Raw genomic sequence first — 15,918 nt, 5'->3', positions numbered from 1 at the left:
AATGGCACTGCTCTCGGCACAAGACGCGCTTAAGCATCGAGGAAGGGGAGGTTAGTTCTCGACGGACGGGCCTTCGTGGTCAGAGAGAGGGCCTCCATTGTGGCGGGGCAGCAGCAGCAAGCTGTGTGAGCAAGCCACGCCATGTCTGTTTTGCCACAGCCCGCCTGGTGTCAGTCCAGCTAAGGTGTCAAGCGTGACTGGCCACACACACGCGCCGGTTTTGTCAAAAGCTCATTCCCATTGACAGCTTTGGGTGCAGACTTCAAGGCCCTCTGTTGGCAGAAGTTATAAGCCAGGAGTAGACAGAATAATCTTTTTATCTTTTAGCACAGTCACTAGTGCACAGCATAATCGAAAATAAAACGTAAAGGGTACGTTGTTAAGCTAGCCGGTACATCGTTACAGTTACAGAAACAATGCAACTTTGGAGCCGCCGCGGTGGCTGAGTGGTTATGGCGCTCGGCTGCCGGCCCGAAAGACGCGGGTTCGATCCCGGCCGCAGCGGTCGAATTTCGATGGAGGCGAAATTCTAGAGGCCCGTGTACTGTGCGATGTCAGTGCACGTTAAAGAACCCCAGGTGGTCGAAATTTCCGGAGCCCTTCACTACGGCGTCTCTCATAGCCCGAGTTGCTTCGGGACGTTAAACCCTTATAAACCAAACCAATGGAACTTTGGACAGGACAAGAGCAAAAGAAAAACTCGACACTGTCAGTCGCCTTCCTTGCTCCAATCCCGTCCAAAGTTGTGCCAATTCTTTCATCGAAACAAATCTTCCACCACCACAAGATAAGCAAAGTGCAGTCCATCACCCCAGTGCACTGCAATCACTAATAAGCAAGCATTTGTCATTGGGAAATAGCCTTCTGGAAATGCTGTTAGTCAATCAGAGCAGCAGCAAGGCAACAACAAAACGATAAAACTAAGGAGCATGATAGGAACAGGAGTAACTGCCACCAAGCTGCATCAGCTGCAAGCAAAACAGGGCAAGTCATACACACTTAATACCATACTTGCATACATGTGCACTACCCATGCTGTTTAAAATCTCGCAATACAATCAAAAAGGTGTTTGAGCCCACAAACAAAAATATAAAAACCACTTCCAAACTTGCCTCCATGTAGACAGGTATGTTGTGTTCGGTTTTATGGCACATAGGCAGCTAAGACCATCATGCACCAAGCCCAAGGTATAGAATAAGTTTCCTGTAGAATGTTTACAAATGTGAAATATAATCAATCGTGTAGATGGCCTAAAAGATTGTACTGCCTAGTAATAACAATGGCTAATTGTAAAAGCCTTAAAGAAGGTCAGGTAGCCTCAGCGACTATCCTTGGCTGGCCAAGGATCCTGAGGCTCCCAACCAATCAAATAAAAACCTCAGCCTTCTTCTCAGGAATGAGAAAGTGGCTGAGGTGTATCGTGAAATAAAGCGAGCTAGTGGTTTAAAAATTAGTTTTTCAAGTGTGCCTGCTTCCTTGAAAAAGCTAAAAATAGAAGGTATGTTAACAATGGCATTATCATCTAAGAGCAGTTTTGGATGAAAAGGAATGCATTCATTATAAAATTGAGTAAAGTACTTTTTCTTAGGTTTTCCAGTTTCACACAAGAGAATAAAACGTGGTTAACCTTGAGCTCATCTCTGCATTCTTGTGGACAGGTGTAGACAAAAAAAAGAAACACTACACGTGCAAGGGAGTGGCATGATCTATTCAGGCACACTTGCAGTGCTGCTGGAACCTGGCCTTCGACCCTTCCTCGGAGAAATGCACAGACTCCTTACGTGGCAAACACTCGCAACGATGGTATCAGTGGTGCAGAGTGCCTCATTGATATTACAGCCAATACTAAACCAGAATCTGATATAAACGATTCTCAGGCCCTTCTGTAGACAAGTCAGTTTGGTGGGCTAGTTGGTGAATCATTACTTTGTTGCTGCATTGAAAGTACATATATGCTGTACGAATCGCGACATATGCTTTCAGAGCAGTAACAAAATAATAACCGAGTGCAGAGCCAAGCCAAAAATCATATCCAACAGGTAATGAAACTGCTTAGGGTTTTTCCATAATAAAGGAGCTGTACATATGGCTTTTATTAAAGTAAGGAGCCAGTGAATGTGCAGTCCCTCTTCGTAGGAAATGTTTGCAAATATGTAATCCGCTTCTTTTCAATGCCTCTTTTTTGCAGGTCTTGAAGCCAGAGCTGGCAATGGTCCCTCATGTAATAGCCCAGCGCGGGGTATTTGAGATACCGAGATAAAGAAATAAAATAACGAAACCAAAAGTGATCCTGGGTAGCACGAGACCATCACTGCTTTTACCATAATATATATACTGTTGCCACAAAACCAGTACCCTAAAGCGCTGTGCTGGCCATACTTATGCAGGCAACCATGATGGTACATTGGCACCCCAGTGGGTAAAAGCGCAACCTTGCCTCTGCACTAAACACCGCCCAATGACAGACACAGCATGGATCACACAAGCACCCAACAGTGCATTCCCATTTCATACACCCCAGACAAAGTGCAGCAGCAAGTGCCCACAGCCAGCATGCATAGATGAGGAAGATCTGTGTGCTCACCTTCATGTCGCGGATGTTGTGGATGTAGAGGCTCTCCTCGAGGCAGACGACCAGCCGAGCCCTGTTGAGCCGCACGGCCAGGATGCAGTTGGAATACGAGTAGTTGCAGATCTCCGAGGCCTTCTTGAAGTGGCACACCTTGAGCTTGCGCTGCGATGAGAAGCTGACGATGGACACGAGGCTTGAGAGGAAGAGCCGCTCCACCAGGCATGTGGCTTCGCCCTCTGCATCGGGGAAAGAGAATGCAGGCAATGCAGGCACAGCTGCAGCACAGCACGGCCATGCAACGGCATTTTTCTCGGCAATCGAACTTCTGCACAGACAGCTGTTAAGGCCACGTTTTCCCTGCTTCATGGCTGCATCAAGTGTGGCATGCAACACTGATTGGTTGGAAAATGTCGCCATTAGTGACAATATAGGGAGATGAATAACAAGTGCAGCATGCAACACTCATTGGTCACACAATCTTGCAACTAGTGACGTTATAGGGAGATTAATAACAAGTGCGGCATGCAACACTGATTGGTTGTAAAATCTTGCCATTAGTGACGTTATAGGGAGATGAATAACAAGTGCGTAATGCAAAACTGATTGGTCAGACAATCTTGCAACTAGTGACGTTATAGAGAGATTAATAACAAGTGCGGCATGCAACACTAACTGGTCCGACCATCTTGCAACTAGCGACGTTATAGGGAGATGAATAACAAGTGCGGCATGCAACACTGATTGGTGGGACAACCTTGCATTAGTGACGTTATAGGGAAATGGATAGGAGGTGCAGTGCGGTGCAGCGCACCACACAGGTTACTTATCTCCCATTTTCCTCATTGCGCCTGCCATGCCAGACACCTGCTTTATTGGATGGATACGTAATAGTGCATGACAGCGCGTGATGCACAAATACATGCAGACACAACAGCCATAAAAGCCCCTACCTACAATTGTGCTCAGTTAGTTTGCACTCACGACTGGCATCAGCATTTTGCACCAGCATATCTGCAGCTGAAATTTCCACTACTACAAGAGTAAGTGAACAGCAAATTTGTTTTTCTTGAAAACCAATTTTACTCTGCAAGCTTTCAAGTAAGCTGTAACTCAAGGTACTGACATCTGTATGCTTCGAGTAGGACTGCAACACACAGTTGCCGTGACGTCCTTCAACAGACAGTACCGTCAGCATGCTGCTTGCTATAAATTGCCTCCTGCCCGTTCACCCATGAGAAAAGATAAATCATGCTATCTTTTCGTTTCTCCAAGTGATTGCATGCATAACGAAGCAAGCAGATGATATCGGTACTCACCATTTTCATATATTTGCTCAAGCTTGTCCAGGTTTCCCAGGGCAAAGAACTTGTACCCTGTTTGTGTACCGACTGACAGTGACCTTGAAATAAAGAAGGGCTCCATTTGAGCTACAGGAGAAGTCCAAGTCGTGGCAAAGTTCATAAAATTTATGACAGCAACACATAAACCCCTTTTTTCAATAGAACTGTCTCAAATTCCTTCAATACTGCCCCTTACACACAGGTAAAAATAGAACAGACCTACTCGCAAACACTATAGACAATGAGGGCTTAACACACAGCACAGTTCGAGTGTACGTGCATTGAATAGAAGGCCGTCAAATCAAGAGCGCTGAAAAGTGACCGCACAACCAGCATGTATATGTCCATGAAATTATATTTTTTTTGTAAACACAAACAGAAAACAGGTGAACGTATGCAATCAACTGAGAGAAAATGACGATCGGTGAACCACATTTGCTACTGCCTCACCTTACGCAAGCCACCAAAACTACACTGCTCAGTCGGATACAACTAAAGAACAACGAGGCTTTTCCCCGTTAAAGAGCCCTTTCCAGGCAATGGTGTCAGCAGATTCTCATGAATCTACTAGCGTGACAAAGCAGGGAGCGGAAGTGGCAGATGTAAAGGGAACAGACCTCTCCCTCCATGACTGGGATCGGTTGGGCTACTTGGGGAACAGTAAACATGGCAGAAAACAGCGTGCAGAGATGGGACAAGAGATGAGATGCACAGCGCCCTGCGTGTGTGGTTTCTTTCTTGTCTCGTCTCAGCGCGCTGGTTAATTTTAAACAGTTGAGGGCACAGCCCACTCCAGTGAATGGGAAGCAAAAGTTTCAAGCTGTAGCTCATCTCTTTTTACTACCATGCTTTTCACACCTATTACAAAGGAATGTGGGGGAAACTAGGTCTAGGCTTCCACTGCTTTTCAAGTGCACTTGAGAAGAACTGAAGAACTTCAGAAACTGCAGCTGCTTTAAATACTCATTTTCCAAGCGCTGAAAACATGCTCGACTAAATGAACTAGGGAGCTCTAGAAAGGTAGGATTAAACAATTTCCTCTACTGCATTCCTTTCAGAACAACAAATGCAACACAGACATGATTCCACTCTTCTGGCAGTAGATGTGGTCAAAGCCCAGAGTGCAGTCTCTCTACTGTCTGCAAATTCTAATGCTGCCTTTAAAGCATCAGTTCTAGACTTTGCACTTTAACCTGCTCCTTTCATGTTCGAAAAGGACGTATAGTTCCGAAAGCTTTATTGAAACATGATGTCATTATGAACCAATTTAATGGGATTCCCCCTGAAGTCATTCGCAATTCAATGAGCTCACTACAACTACCAAATTCACCCATGAAATGCATATATCATGCCCATTTCTTATGCACAAGGGCTTTGAAAGAACAATGCACGAAGGAACTAATTACTTATCAATTTTGCTCAGGCAAGGCATGTTTGCAGAATTTTCAATGTGAGAGACGCCGTTCTGACAATTGACAAAGCCTGTCTAGCCTGCTGGCTTCCAGCCACTTTCATCTAGCAGAAAGAAAGTCCTTTTCAGAATAATTTTAAATTTTCAATCCACATTCTGAGCCTAGGAGCAGGTTTATTGACAGTAAAGAATTTTCAAGCTCCTTCTGGGCACTGCTGTCATCATGGTGCATGAACAGATGTTATCTTGATGTGCAGCACCAGAAGTGAAAATAAGGTCATTAATGAACTGAAAATCCTACACATCTACTGTCATTTTGCTTGCCTACGCAGCATAGACATTAGGCAGCTTTTTTGTTGTAGAGTGATCACACTTTCACTCTGATAATACATGTTTTGGCAGAACAATGAGTGCAACAGCTACTTGTGTGCATGCCACTGCAACAACCGCAGGTGCATTATGGCAGTGCATACACAAAACAGCAAGTGCAAGAAATGCCATTAAATATGAAAAAAAAGATGTCATACATGTTCATGCTTTGATTAAAGAAAACGTGGCATGATTTTCCAATTTCCTGAGCAATAATAACCTGAAAGATTTACTGGAAATGGCATGTTGTGTACCACATTCATTGTGGCCTGTTTATTCCGTGTTGGTTCAGGAGCAAAATGGGGGTGGGCGATAGCGCCCAGCCCCTGTGCATGGATGGATGATAATAGTTTCACCATTTGTATCAGGCTGCAGCTTGCGCCACCTAGCCTATGAATCCCCCTCTCCCTTTCATTAAATTTTTACTCTTAATTCCGCTTTTCCTCAGCCTATTGCACATGCCTATGGCCATAGCCTATGCTATGGCATATTCGACAGCATATCCAATACTCACAGCTGTCTTTAAAAGACACATTCAAGCAGAGCTGTGAATTCCCCTAACACTGTATCCCTAAAACAAATCCGAAGAGTATCTTATCAGAATGTGACAACACCGCGCCAGGGTCTGGTAGCTGGGCCAAAGGCCATCTTCTTATGTATACAGGCGTTCAATTACTGGCCTCCATATGGGGTGTTTACACAGCAAGTTTTCAAATAGTCCCGCGTTTTTACTAAACTAGAAGTTCATGAAGGTTTGAAAGCGAGGGCACGAATTTGCCATTCCCGCGAGACACACAACACAACGATACAGCTGAAGATTCTGACGTCATCTACAACTCTCTGGTTTACGAGCTGAATTGTCATCGCTGCTTTGAGGGCACGGGGGCGGGGTGGTACGTAACATTCAGACAATGGGCTTCTGAAACGACAAAAAAAAAAGCACTCTGAAGCGGCTGCCGCTTCGGTGTGTGTGCGCTAGTGACAGGAGTTCCCGCGCCCGCTTTAGCCAAGGACTCGCCCAGACGACGTCGCCGTTTCAAAAGCACGACGCTTTCGCCGCGAAGGGCCTTAGCTACAGGACACACACTGCGTATGCGCGCCTTCAGGGTCGACTAGGACGTGCATTCATGCAGCCATGGCCCCAGCAGGAGCTAGCGCAAGCGTCTCTGCCGCGCGCGCGGGTTTACGAAATCGGGCGCGTTAAGTCACGCGATACTCCCGGCTACAGGTTTTCTTCGAACAAGTGTGCACGCACAAGCACAGACACGTCGTGCACAACGGCTGGCGAGGCGAGGAGGGTGCGATAACAGCTGACCGCTCCGCGCTGACGCATCGGAACGGGAAACGACACGCCAAGCACGCTCCCCCCGAACGACGCGACAACGATGCAGCAACAAGACAAAAACAAAGCGGAAAGTGAGGACGCCTCTTACATCACCCCGCAAATCGCAGGGGCGCTGACATATGACAGATTAATAACTGGCGGCCGCGGGCACCCAGCGCACTGCCCATTCAAGGCTAAGGGCTCCGTCGTCGGACCAGCGGAGGTCCGAATGGTCGTCGAGACCTTGGAGCGTGCAGGTTAGCTACCGAGAGCACCGGAGGGACTTGGACGCGAACTGGTGTGGAGAAGAAAAATAAAATTGAGAGCGCTCTCGCTCTTTGACGCTCTGTCCTACTTACCTTGAGCACTGCCTCGGGCTGGGCTTGCCCTTCGCTCGCGATCTCAGCTGGGCCCGCGCGAGCGAGGGCAGGGGAGCGGGCGACAAGCCAAACGCGCCCCAAACGATTCACAATAGCGAGAGAGTGCGCGGCTATGGAAAATGAGCTGCATATACCGGCGCTGTGCAACCAGAGAGGAGGGGGGAACTCGGCTGATAACGCCTGCAGCGGCCGAGATCGATCCTCGAGTGCGGAGGTGTTTGTTTTGGTACACCGAAGAACGTCAGAAACGAAGCACTGCGAAAGTGAGGACGACAGCGAGAAAGCATCTTTCGTCCAGCGGCCGAGCACCACCGCCGCGGTCGGGAGGGACACCAAATAGGGAGGACAGTGCGCCAGCGAGAGACGGCTTGCCAGCGCTTAAACGGCGACGAAAGGGGCGCGATAGCGTTCGCGAAGAGGAAAAAAAATTAGGAAACATGCTTGGGCCAGAGCTGAGCGCTGTTGCACAAGCTCGGAAACGCTTCGCCACCCTCGCTGCAATCGCGCGAGAAAGAGACTGGGCAAAACTTACGTGCCGTCCTGGTTGAAATTCACGTATAAGAGTCCGGGCTGTTCGCCCCCTTCCACTGCTAGATTCATGAGTCCACCGATGCCTTGCTTGACTCCCTTGCCGATGTTGTTGAGGTTCGACGCTAAATTTTGCATAGACGCGCAAACATTGTCACCACCACAACAAAGGTGCGCGCTGTGAAGCAGCAACACCACAACAGCCTCCGTCAGCTGAGTTGTATGGCCGACGGCTAATGGCTACGCCACTAAATGCCAGTCTGCTATGCGGTCGTTCATTGGCTTGCAGAACTGTGACGTTGCTCTTGGCATCTAACGTCATTCTTTGCGACTACAGCGGCGTCTCACGAAGGGAGAAAGAACGACATTTTTGCCTTCGTTCGCCTCGTACAGATGGCAGCAGCTTCGCTTTTCACCGCCGCGCTACGATTTCAAACGAGTACCGTTATTTCCTCGAGTAATGCTCTGTACTGCTCCATTGCCAGGCGCTCATATTCATAGTCATGCCACTGAGAGGCCAGTTGAGAGGAAACATCTGGAAAAGTGGAAGGTTCCACTGTCTGATCTTTTTGAATCGATTAAGTACGTTCTCATTGTACGAATGAAAGTTGCATGCAGTGCGCGCATAGCTGCAACTTGGGGCGGATCATAATTGTACAGTTTATCAGGAAATGCTCATTTATGGCAGTTCGGTGACACAATCCTCAAACACGCTGCGACAACTCACGGGTCCCCGAAGTCTTATCAAAACTCTATTACTCGTGCGTCGTGATTAAAACGGCAACGTCCAGTGCACGATAACAAAGCGGCGACCCGGTGATAAGACAAGGTCCTACCTTGTGACTCTGTCTTGCAGTAAACGTCAGCGGAACGCGTGCAAAGACTTTAAAGCCATATAACAGCTTCCGTAATTATCCGTTATTGTCTTAAAATAAACACGTTCTCGGAAGCACTGTACGTGAGGATCGAGCGAGCCACAATCTTTCACAGTGCCAACAGTCGCGCGAAGGCCGCAGTGGATCTCGATTGTGTCGCCTTAGTTTATCTCGGCGCGCCAGTAAAAATTAAAACACCAACACTGCATTCACTTCGGGCGCTCGGTTGCTGCTTTGCTCGCGGAAACGTGCAAAAGTTATGAGCATCCATTACACAGAGCTGTGATTTATGGGCTCGAAATGCTGAAATTCAGCAGTCAGATCGATGCTCAGTCGATACATCTGCTTTCAATCATTGCACAATAATATGTAGTAGCGCTCACGCCTATGCGTATCTTGAAAATCTTCGCAGTGATAAAATAATGAATATTTAGCATGCCAAAACTGCTCTTGGGACTGAAAGTCATGCAAGAGTAGAGGGTAGTAGAGAAATTTAATTTGAACAAGCGCTTTAGCAAAGCCTCCATGCATATGGCACAAGTTAGACACAAGCAGGCTCGATTGAAACGTGGCCGCGGGGATCGAACCCACCACATTATTTTCAGCTGAAGAGCGCCGCGAGTTGTGAATAACCTGCATATTTATGAATACTTCAGTTGAAGTAAAAGAAATCGGTGAATGGCTAGAGAACAGTCTCTTTGGGCGCCTACCATGTGCTTCTCTTGTGCAGAGAAATGCGGTAGCCTTGGCTGATGCCACCCCTTCCCATCGCCCCGTCCGGCTCGCCGTGGCCTTCGAGGTCCCTTGCACGTGGCCAAGCGAACTCTTTGTACTCGCTCGTTTTGGAGAGTTTCGGGAAAAGCTGTCCCGGGGGGGTCAAAAGGCTCAGTCAACACGGCTCAGTGGAGTACCAGTCGGACGGGTAAAACCTACGCGCGCTGGGAGCAAAAAAAAAAAAGTGTGTGTGTGTGTGGGGGGGGGGGGGGGGGGGGGGGTAAACTACCCGGAACTTCAGTTGTGGGTTGAAGAACGTGAGATTGTGTCTAATTGGTCTCGTCTGTCAGGAGGAAAGTCTGACCGCACTTCCTTCCTCTGCGTCTGCTTCTTCCTTCGTCGTCTCTCCCCACCCCCCCCCTCCCCATTCATCCGGTCCTCAATGGCTTTCCTGGTAGGTTAGGAGGGGCGAGCGACCGGTTCGTTCGGATCGTCGCTCTGCGTACGGCTTAGTTTTTGCGACGAACACAGGCCTGTTTGACATCTCACATCGTCACCGCGGCCTTATGTACGTCTGCTGTACTGATGAGGGCAAAAACCAGGCCTAATGGAGGCGTACAACTTTGTCATTGATTGAGGTACCACCATGCATCCATGCACTGCCGACATTGGAATAAAATCGAATGAAAGTAAATCTTGTATTCTAATGGCGCTGAAACTAACAGGAATGACGGACCTGAATATATACAGGGTGTATCAGACAACGAACACTAATAGTTAAAAATGGAAGAAAAGCGAAATGGAACTAGGTAAATGTTGTTAGAGCTTGTGTGTGGAAGGAGGCTTCCCGTTTGTTTCCCAAAATTCCTTCAGGACACCGGGAGTGATGCGCTTCGCTGATCGCCTAGAACATTATCGAACCCTTAGGTGCTGCCATGCTCCTTCACACAAAGACCTAAACAAAAAGCAATCCCGGGACTGGCGAAAAATACAAACGTGGGTTTATCCAAACCTGCTCTTCTACAAAGACAAAGACTGACACTGTTCATTAGGTTCATCGCCGTTGGCGTTGACAACATTGTAAACTCGGTTGATTTTGAGGAAAAGAAAGGCGCACAACTGGCTCCCTCGGTCAGTACCACAACAATCGCGCGTTGAGGTACGTGGCGGCGGTGTCCACTTGCAATACATCGCGATTTCGCACAATATTTCGTGCTTAGCAATGCTAAACCACCGGCCATATTTTTTCCCGAGCAATTATCAGTCGATATTTTGCGCGAATTATAATAATAATAATAATAATAATAATTGGTTTTTGGGGAAAGGAAATGGCGCAGTATCTGTCTCATATATCGTTGGACACCTGAACCGCGCCGTAAGGGAAGGGATAAAGAAGGGAGTGAAAGAAGAAAGGATAATAGGTTCCGTAGTGGAGGGCTCCGGAATAATTTCGACCACCTGGGGATCTTTAACGTGCACTGACATCGCACAGCACACGGGCGCCTTAGCGTTTTTCCTCCATAAAAACGCATCCGCCGCGGTCGGGTTCGAACCCGGGAACTCCGGATCAGTAGTCGAGCGCCCTAACCACTGAGCCACCGCGGCGGGTCGCGAATTATTCGCGGAACCAATTTTTCGCGAGCTGCTCGCGAAAACGCGAAAATTTAGTCTTCGCGAAAATCAGGTCGTTTGCAGTAGCTGTAATTGCATGCCATTTACAGTGAAACCTTGCCATAACGAAACGGTTTATAACTAAATAATAGCTATTGCTCTTAGAAATTGCAATAGAAGACCATGCACTGGACATCTACAAATAAGTAATTCAGCAGACAAGGGAATGGAATTCAATTGAATTGGCTGTAGGGGAAAGGAAATTGCGCAGTATCTGTCTCACATATCTCGATGGACACCAGAACCACGCCGTAAGGGAAGGGATAAAGGAGGGAGTGAAAGACGGAAGGAAGAAAGAGGTGCCGTAGTGAAGGGCTCCGGAATAATTTCGACCACCTGGGGATCTTTAACGTGCACTGACATCGCACAGCACACGGGCTCCTTTGTGTTTCGCCTCCATCGAAACGCGGGCGCCGCGGTCGGGTTCGAACCCGGGAACTCCGGATCAGTAGCCGAGCGCCCTAACCACTGACTGAGACATCGCGGCGGACACAAGGGAATGGAAGGAAAGAGGTGCTCGTTATGACATGCATGACGGAAGTAGGGGATGGCTTTTATTTTTGGTTTTCATCAATGGGGTATTAATAAAAGCAGAAGAAGAAAACAACCACAAGCCGCTGGTGGGATCCGAACCCACGACCTCTGAATTCTGAATGATGTGGTCTGAGACTTCGGAATGTTCGGCTACAGGATCACTTCGATGAAACCAGCATCCTCGGAACCGAAACAAATTACCACAAAAGGCTCCTTCTCGAAGCCTGCACATCCAAACCACCACGAACATCAACAGCACAAAAAGAAACCTGCTCCCAGTATATGCCCAGGGACTTCGCTCTGCAACTCAACGAAAAAAAGTCGCCATTGACCGCCTCCCCACAGTGCGACAACGTCTCAAAGCTTTAACCCCCCCTTCCCCCCCTCCCCCACGCCTTTCGCATCACAGCTTTCGTTCCTTTGACCCCCTCCTCCCCTCCGTACTTAAAAACGCTAGCTACTGCCCCCGGTCACCCCTGATGAAGGAGCCGAGTCGGCTTCGAAACGTTGGGTTTGAAATTAAAGTTTCTTGGTTGGAGATGTGCAGTTTATTATAAGTCTTCAAGCCCAACCAGACAGGCAAATCTGTCGAAATATTTAGTTTTCAATCTATCCCGCATGCGAGGAACATGCTCAACCACTTGGCCCCCGCTGCGGCGATCGTCTCGACGCCTGCCTCACACTGTTCTCCCGCTCAACAGCGGCTGTCCCCTTCATCGGCTACCTTTAAAAAGCGCTTCTGGGTAGCGCTGTCATGCTGCCCCTCGGACATGGGGCTGCTCTCCCTGCCACGTCAGCAGTAAGCGTACAAAATCACTGGGACAGGCGTGACGACGTGGCCTCGACCGCGAATAGTGGCCGATGCGTGGCGAAGGAGCTTTGCCAGCACGCTTGAAAATCGCCGCATACCTGCCCGGCTGCGGTGGCTACCGCTTCACTGAATGACCAACTCGTTCCCTGCTGAGCCGGGCGAAAGCATGCAGCCCTGCCTGTAAACGATCCCGACAATCGGTTTTTGATCTTGGAAACGCGTGCCTCATCATCCCACAGGAGTGGACGTGACACTTATAGCAGCTATCTTCGATACCGGTACCCGGCCGCTAACCTGAAAAATTTGTTTGCGATACCGACAAAAGATATATTTAGGGAATTGATTTGCAATACACACACTCGATACTGTATCTTCGATACATTATTGAAATCGATAATGCGGTGGTTAGCTAAGTTAATTTCTCCATGGTTCCTACAATATTTAGTGCGTACAATATAGCAAACTATATTTTAAAGGCCTAAACTAAGCCCGGCCGCACGAATTAATTAGGCTGTTAAAACTTGAGCATTGGAATGACGCCACATTTAGTTGAGCCGACAAGGGAAGGATAATGAAGTTCAGGTTTACGCGGGTTAAACGTCCCAAAGCGACAGCGACTAAGGCTATGAGGGACGCCGTAGTGAAGGGCCCCGGAAATTTCGACCACCTGGGGTTCTTTAACGTGCACTGACATCGCACAGTACACGGGCCTCCAGCATTTCGCCTCCATCGAAATTCGATCGCCGCGGCCGGGATCGTACCAGCATCATTCGGGTCAGCAGCCGATTGCCATAACTACTGAGCCACCGCGGCGGCTGGAAGGAAAATAAGGGACCATATTTACTAGACTAGCAAAATCATGTTAAAACTCATGTTCTTCCAGCGAAGTTGCCTCTGACCAGTCACCTACAGTCGTATAAGCTTTGAAGTATTTTCAAGGCTCTCCATTCGTTACACGCAGCATTAGCCTGTCTTTGCCTTGTGCTCAAAGGTGCAGGCTCCCGCGTTTGGGAAAGCCGACAAGTTATTTCTCCGGCAGTGGCTTTAGCAGACGTTGGCGTACAAAACTTGGAAGAAGACAATGAAAATATAAGGTCTGAAGGTAGTTATTAGGGCAAGCATAATCAAATGAAATATGAAATGAAAAATGAAATCAAAAATAAAAAAAACATCTTTCTGATCTCTGTAGTTACAATAAACGTTTCTAGCATACCGGAGACGTATATACCGGTGCACCCCCTCACCCCAACAATACCAATGCGCATGCGCAAGAGGGGTCCGGTAACCGGTATGTCTCCGGTATGCTAAAAACCCCCAAATCGGCCTGGCGAAGCAGATGAAAACAGCCCTTCTATAGGAGCAGACGAGCACGCTGCCGTGTCGTACTTGATGAAGTCTCTTTGCAAAACGGATAAGAGTAAAGCATGGTCACGTCCACTCGAAGATCTTGGAGGTAGATAAGACACTCAAGTTTCACTAGTACCTCTTGAGAGCTATAAGGCTTGTTGTTGTTTTTTTTTATTAGAAAAGTGTGCCATGAGGCATAAGTTGAAAAAAGGAGAAGGAATGCGGGAGATTAAAAGTTAAAAGAAGGAGTGAAGACCCGTTGCGCTGAGGTATAGTCGCGGAGGTTGCTGATGAAACGATTGTTCATAGTCCACTTCGCATAGTCACGTTCGCGGTTCCACCGCAGGCCCACCTCCCTGAGGAGCCGTTTTCTAATAGCAGCCGTCGCTGGGCACGTCCACAACAAGTGCTGCACATCACAAATGTCCGGTGCAGCGCTACAGTGAGGGCACCTGTCAGGTAGTGGCAGATCTTTGGCACGCCATTGATAGGCTTGTTGTTTCGCTGGATGCTACAAACGCATAGAATGCGTCAACTGATGCATTTGATCCCGCAGACGAAGATGAACTCATTGACCCGTGTGTGGAAGAGTGCGTGACCTTAGTCGAGCTGACCAAGTCAACAACAGCCTGTTCTGCAAGCTCCTGAGCTTCGCGGAATAGTAATACCAGTGACCGTAGATGTGAAGTAGATATGGGAAAAAAAGATGCCGACATGAGCATTATTGAAGTTAGCGATGAATTTGAGTAGCTTGTCTTCACTCTTGCACCCAATAAGAAATATGTCATATATAGACCTCCTATACAAAAAAGTAACCTGAAGAGGCAGCTCTCTATGAACTCGGTTTCGATAACGCCCACCAATACAATGGCATAATTAGGACCCACTTTAGTGCCCATTGATGTTCCCCTAATTTGTACATAGTGGTCGCCGTCAAATTCAAAATTATTTAATTCCAGCATCAAATGCAGCAGTGTTTCAAAGGTCATGCCGTCAATTAGTATTTTAACTTAGGAATCTCTGTTAGGGTTAACGACTGCCCTGATCCCATCCGAGTGGGGTACATTGGTGTGTAATAACATGACGAGTGTAACGAGTTTGCTGTTTTCTGGACGAATTTAACAAGCAGATCAATTATGTCCGAAACAAAATGAGTTGTATCTTTGACAAACGAAGAAAACTCGGTGGATTTTTTCTGATTAAGCTGTCGACAAAAATGGAAATCTTTTCTGAGGTAGCTCCTATCCCTGAAACAATCGATCGTCTCTGGATTATTTTATTTATGTATTGATGGCTTACTGTGAACCTACCGGGGATGGGGGGCAACGGAAGGAAGGACTTACCAAATTTATCACTTATTTTGTTCCCCTTTACGAGGTCTTCGAGAGTGGTTTGGACCACGTGTTTGAAATGCGAGGTTGGGTCGAAAGCTACATGTTTGTAGAAAGAGTTGTCGCTTAGCTGCCACTCTGCCTCGTTTTTGTAGTGCCTGGTATTCATGACCACAATTGCACCACCTTTGTCTGCAAGCTTTATAAATATGTCGGAACGTGCGGTGACGGATTACAAAGCATTTTATTCTTTGCGCGACGAGTTTTTTCGGCAATACGAGCGACTTTTACATTCTGGCAGGATGTCATTGTGCACAGCATTTATACAGAGGTCGAGACATTTAGCTCGCTGTGGAGGAGGAGCCCAATGCATACTCTATGGAAGAGATGACCCAGCGTCTCTGTTCTCATACTTATTATAACGGTACTCTCGAAATCTTAGGCGACGGGCAAAATTATCCAAGTCATTGTAAAATTGAAGGTCATTTATGTTTCCACTGGCGGGATAAACATCCCAGGCATTTCGATAATATACGCTCTTTGTTGGAGAGGTTTGCATCCGAAAGATTAACTATGGAAATACCTCCACGTGTTTGCTTACCATGAGAAGCAAGTTCACTGTCAACAGAATCTTCGGGCACTTATATTTCTCTGGACTGTCGGTAGGAACACTAACACCAGTGCGGGATCTGTTTTTTTTTCTTTTTGGC

At 47.5% G+C, this 15,918-nt stretch overlaps 1 protein-coding gene across 8 annotated transcripts in view; it reads right to left on the bottom strand.

Moving 5' to 3' along the window:
* Atg18a (Autophagy-related 18a) overlaps positions 1 to 8,175 on the bottom strand; it is a 33,019-nt gene extending 24,844 nt beyond the window's left edge. For 5 of the 8 annotated variants that reach the window (XM_077634329.1, XM_077634333.1, XM_077634332.1 and 2 more), the window contains exons 1-3: positions 7,930 to 8,175; positions 3,890 to 3,972; positions 2,586 to 2,809 (exon numbers count right to left, since the gene is read on the bottom strand). In XM_077634329.1, the coding sequence (XP_077490455.1) occupies positions 2,586 to 2,809; positions 3,890 to 3,972; positions 7,930 to 8,063 (441 nt within the window). In that variant the 5' untranslated portion in view covers positions 8,064 to 8,175. The remainder of the gene's footprint in view (positions 1 to 2,585; positions 2,810 to 3,889; positions 3,973 to 7,929) is intronic. The other 3 variants (XM_077634328.1, XM_077634330.1, XM_077634334.1) reach the window with 1 other exon arrangement.
* Between the last annotated feature and the right edge of the window lie 7,743 nt (positions 8,176 to 15,918).

This window comes from Amblyomma americanum, chromosome 8 (assembly GCF_052857255.1).
Source record: "Amblyomma americanum isolate KBUSLIRL-KWMA chromosome 8, ASM5285725v1, whole genome shotgun sequence".
Taxonomy (NCBI): Eukaryota; Metazoa; Arthropoda; class Arachnida; order Ixodida; family Ixodidae; genus Amblyomma; species Amblyomma americanum.
Note: the sequence above shows the minus strand (reverse complement) of the source record. Positions and strands in the feature narration are given on the sequence as shown.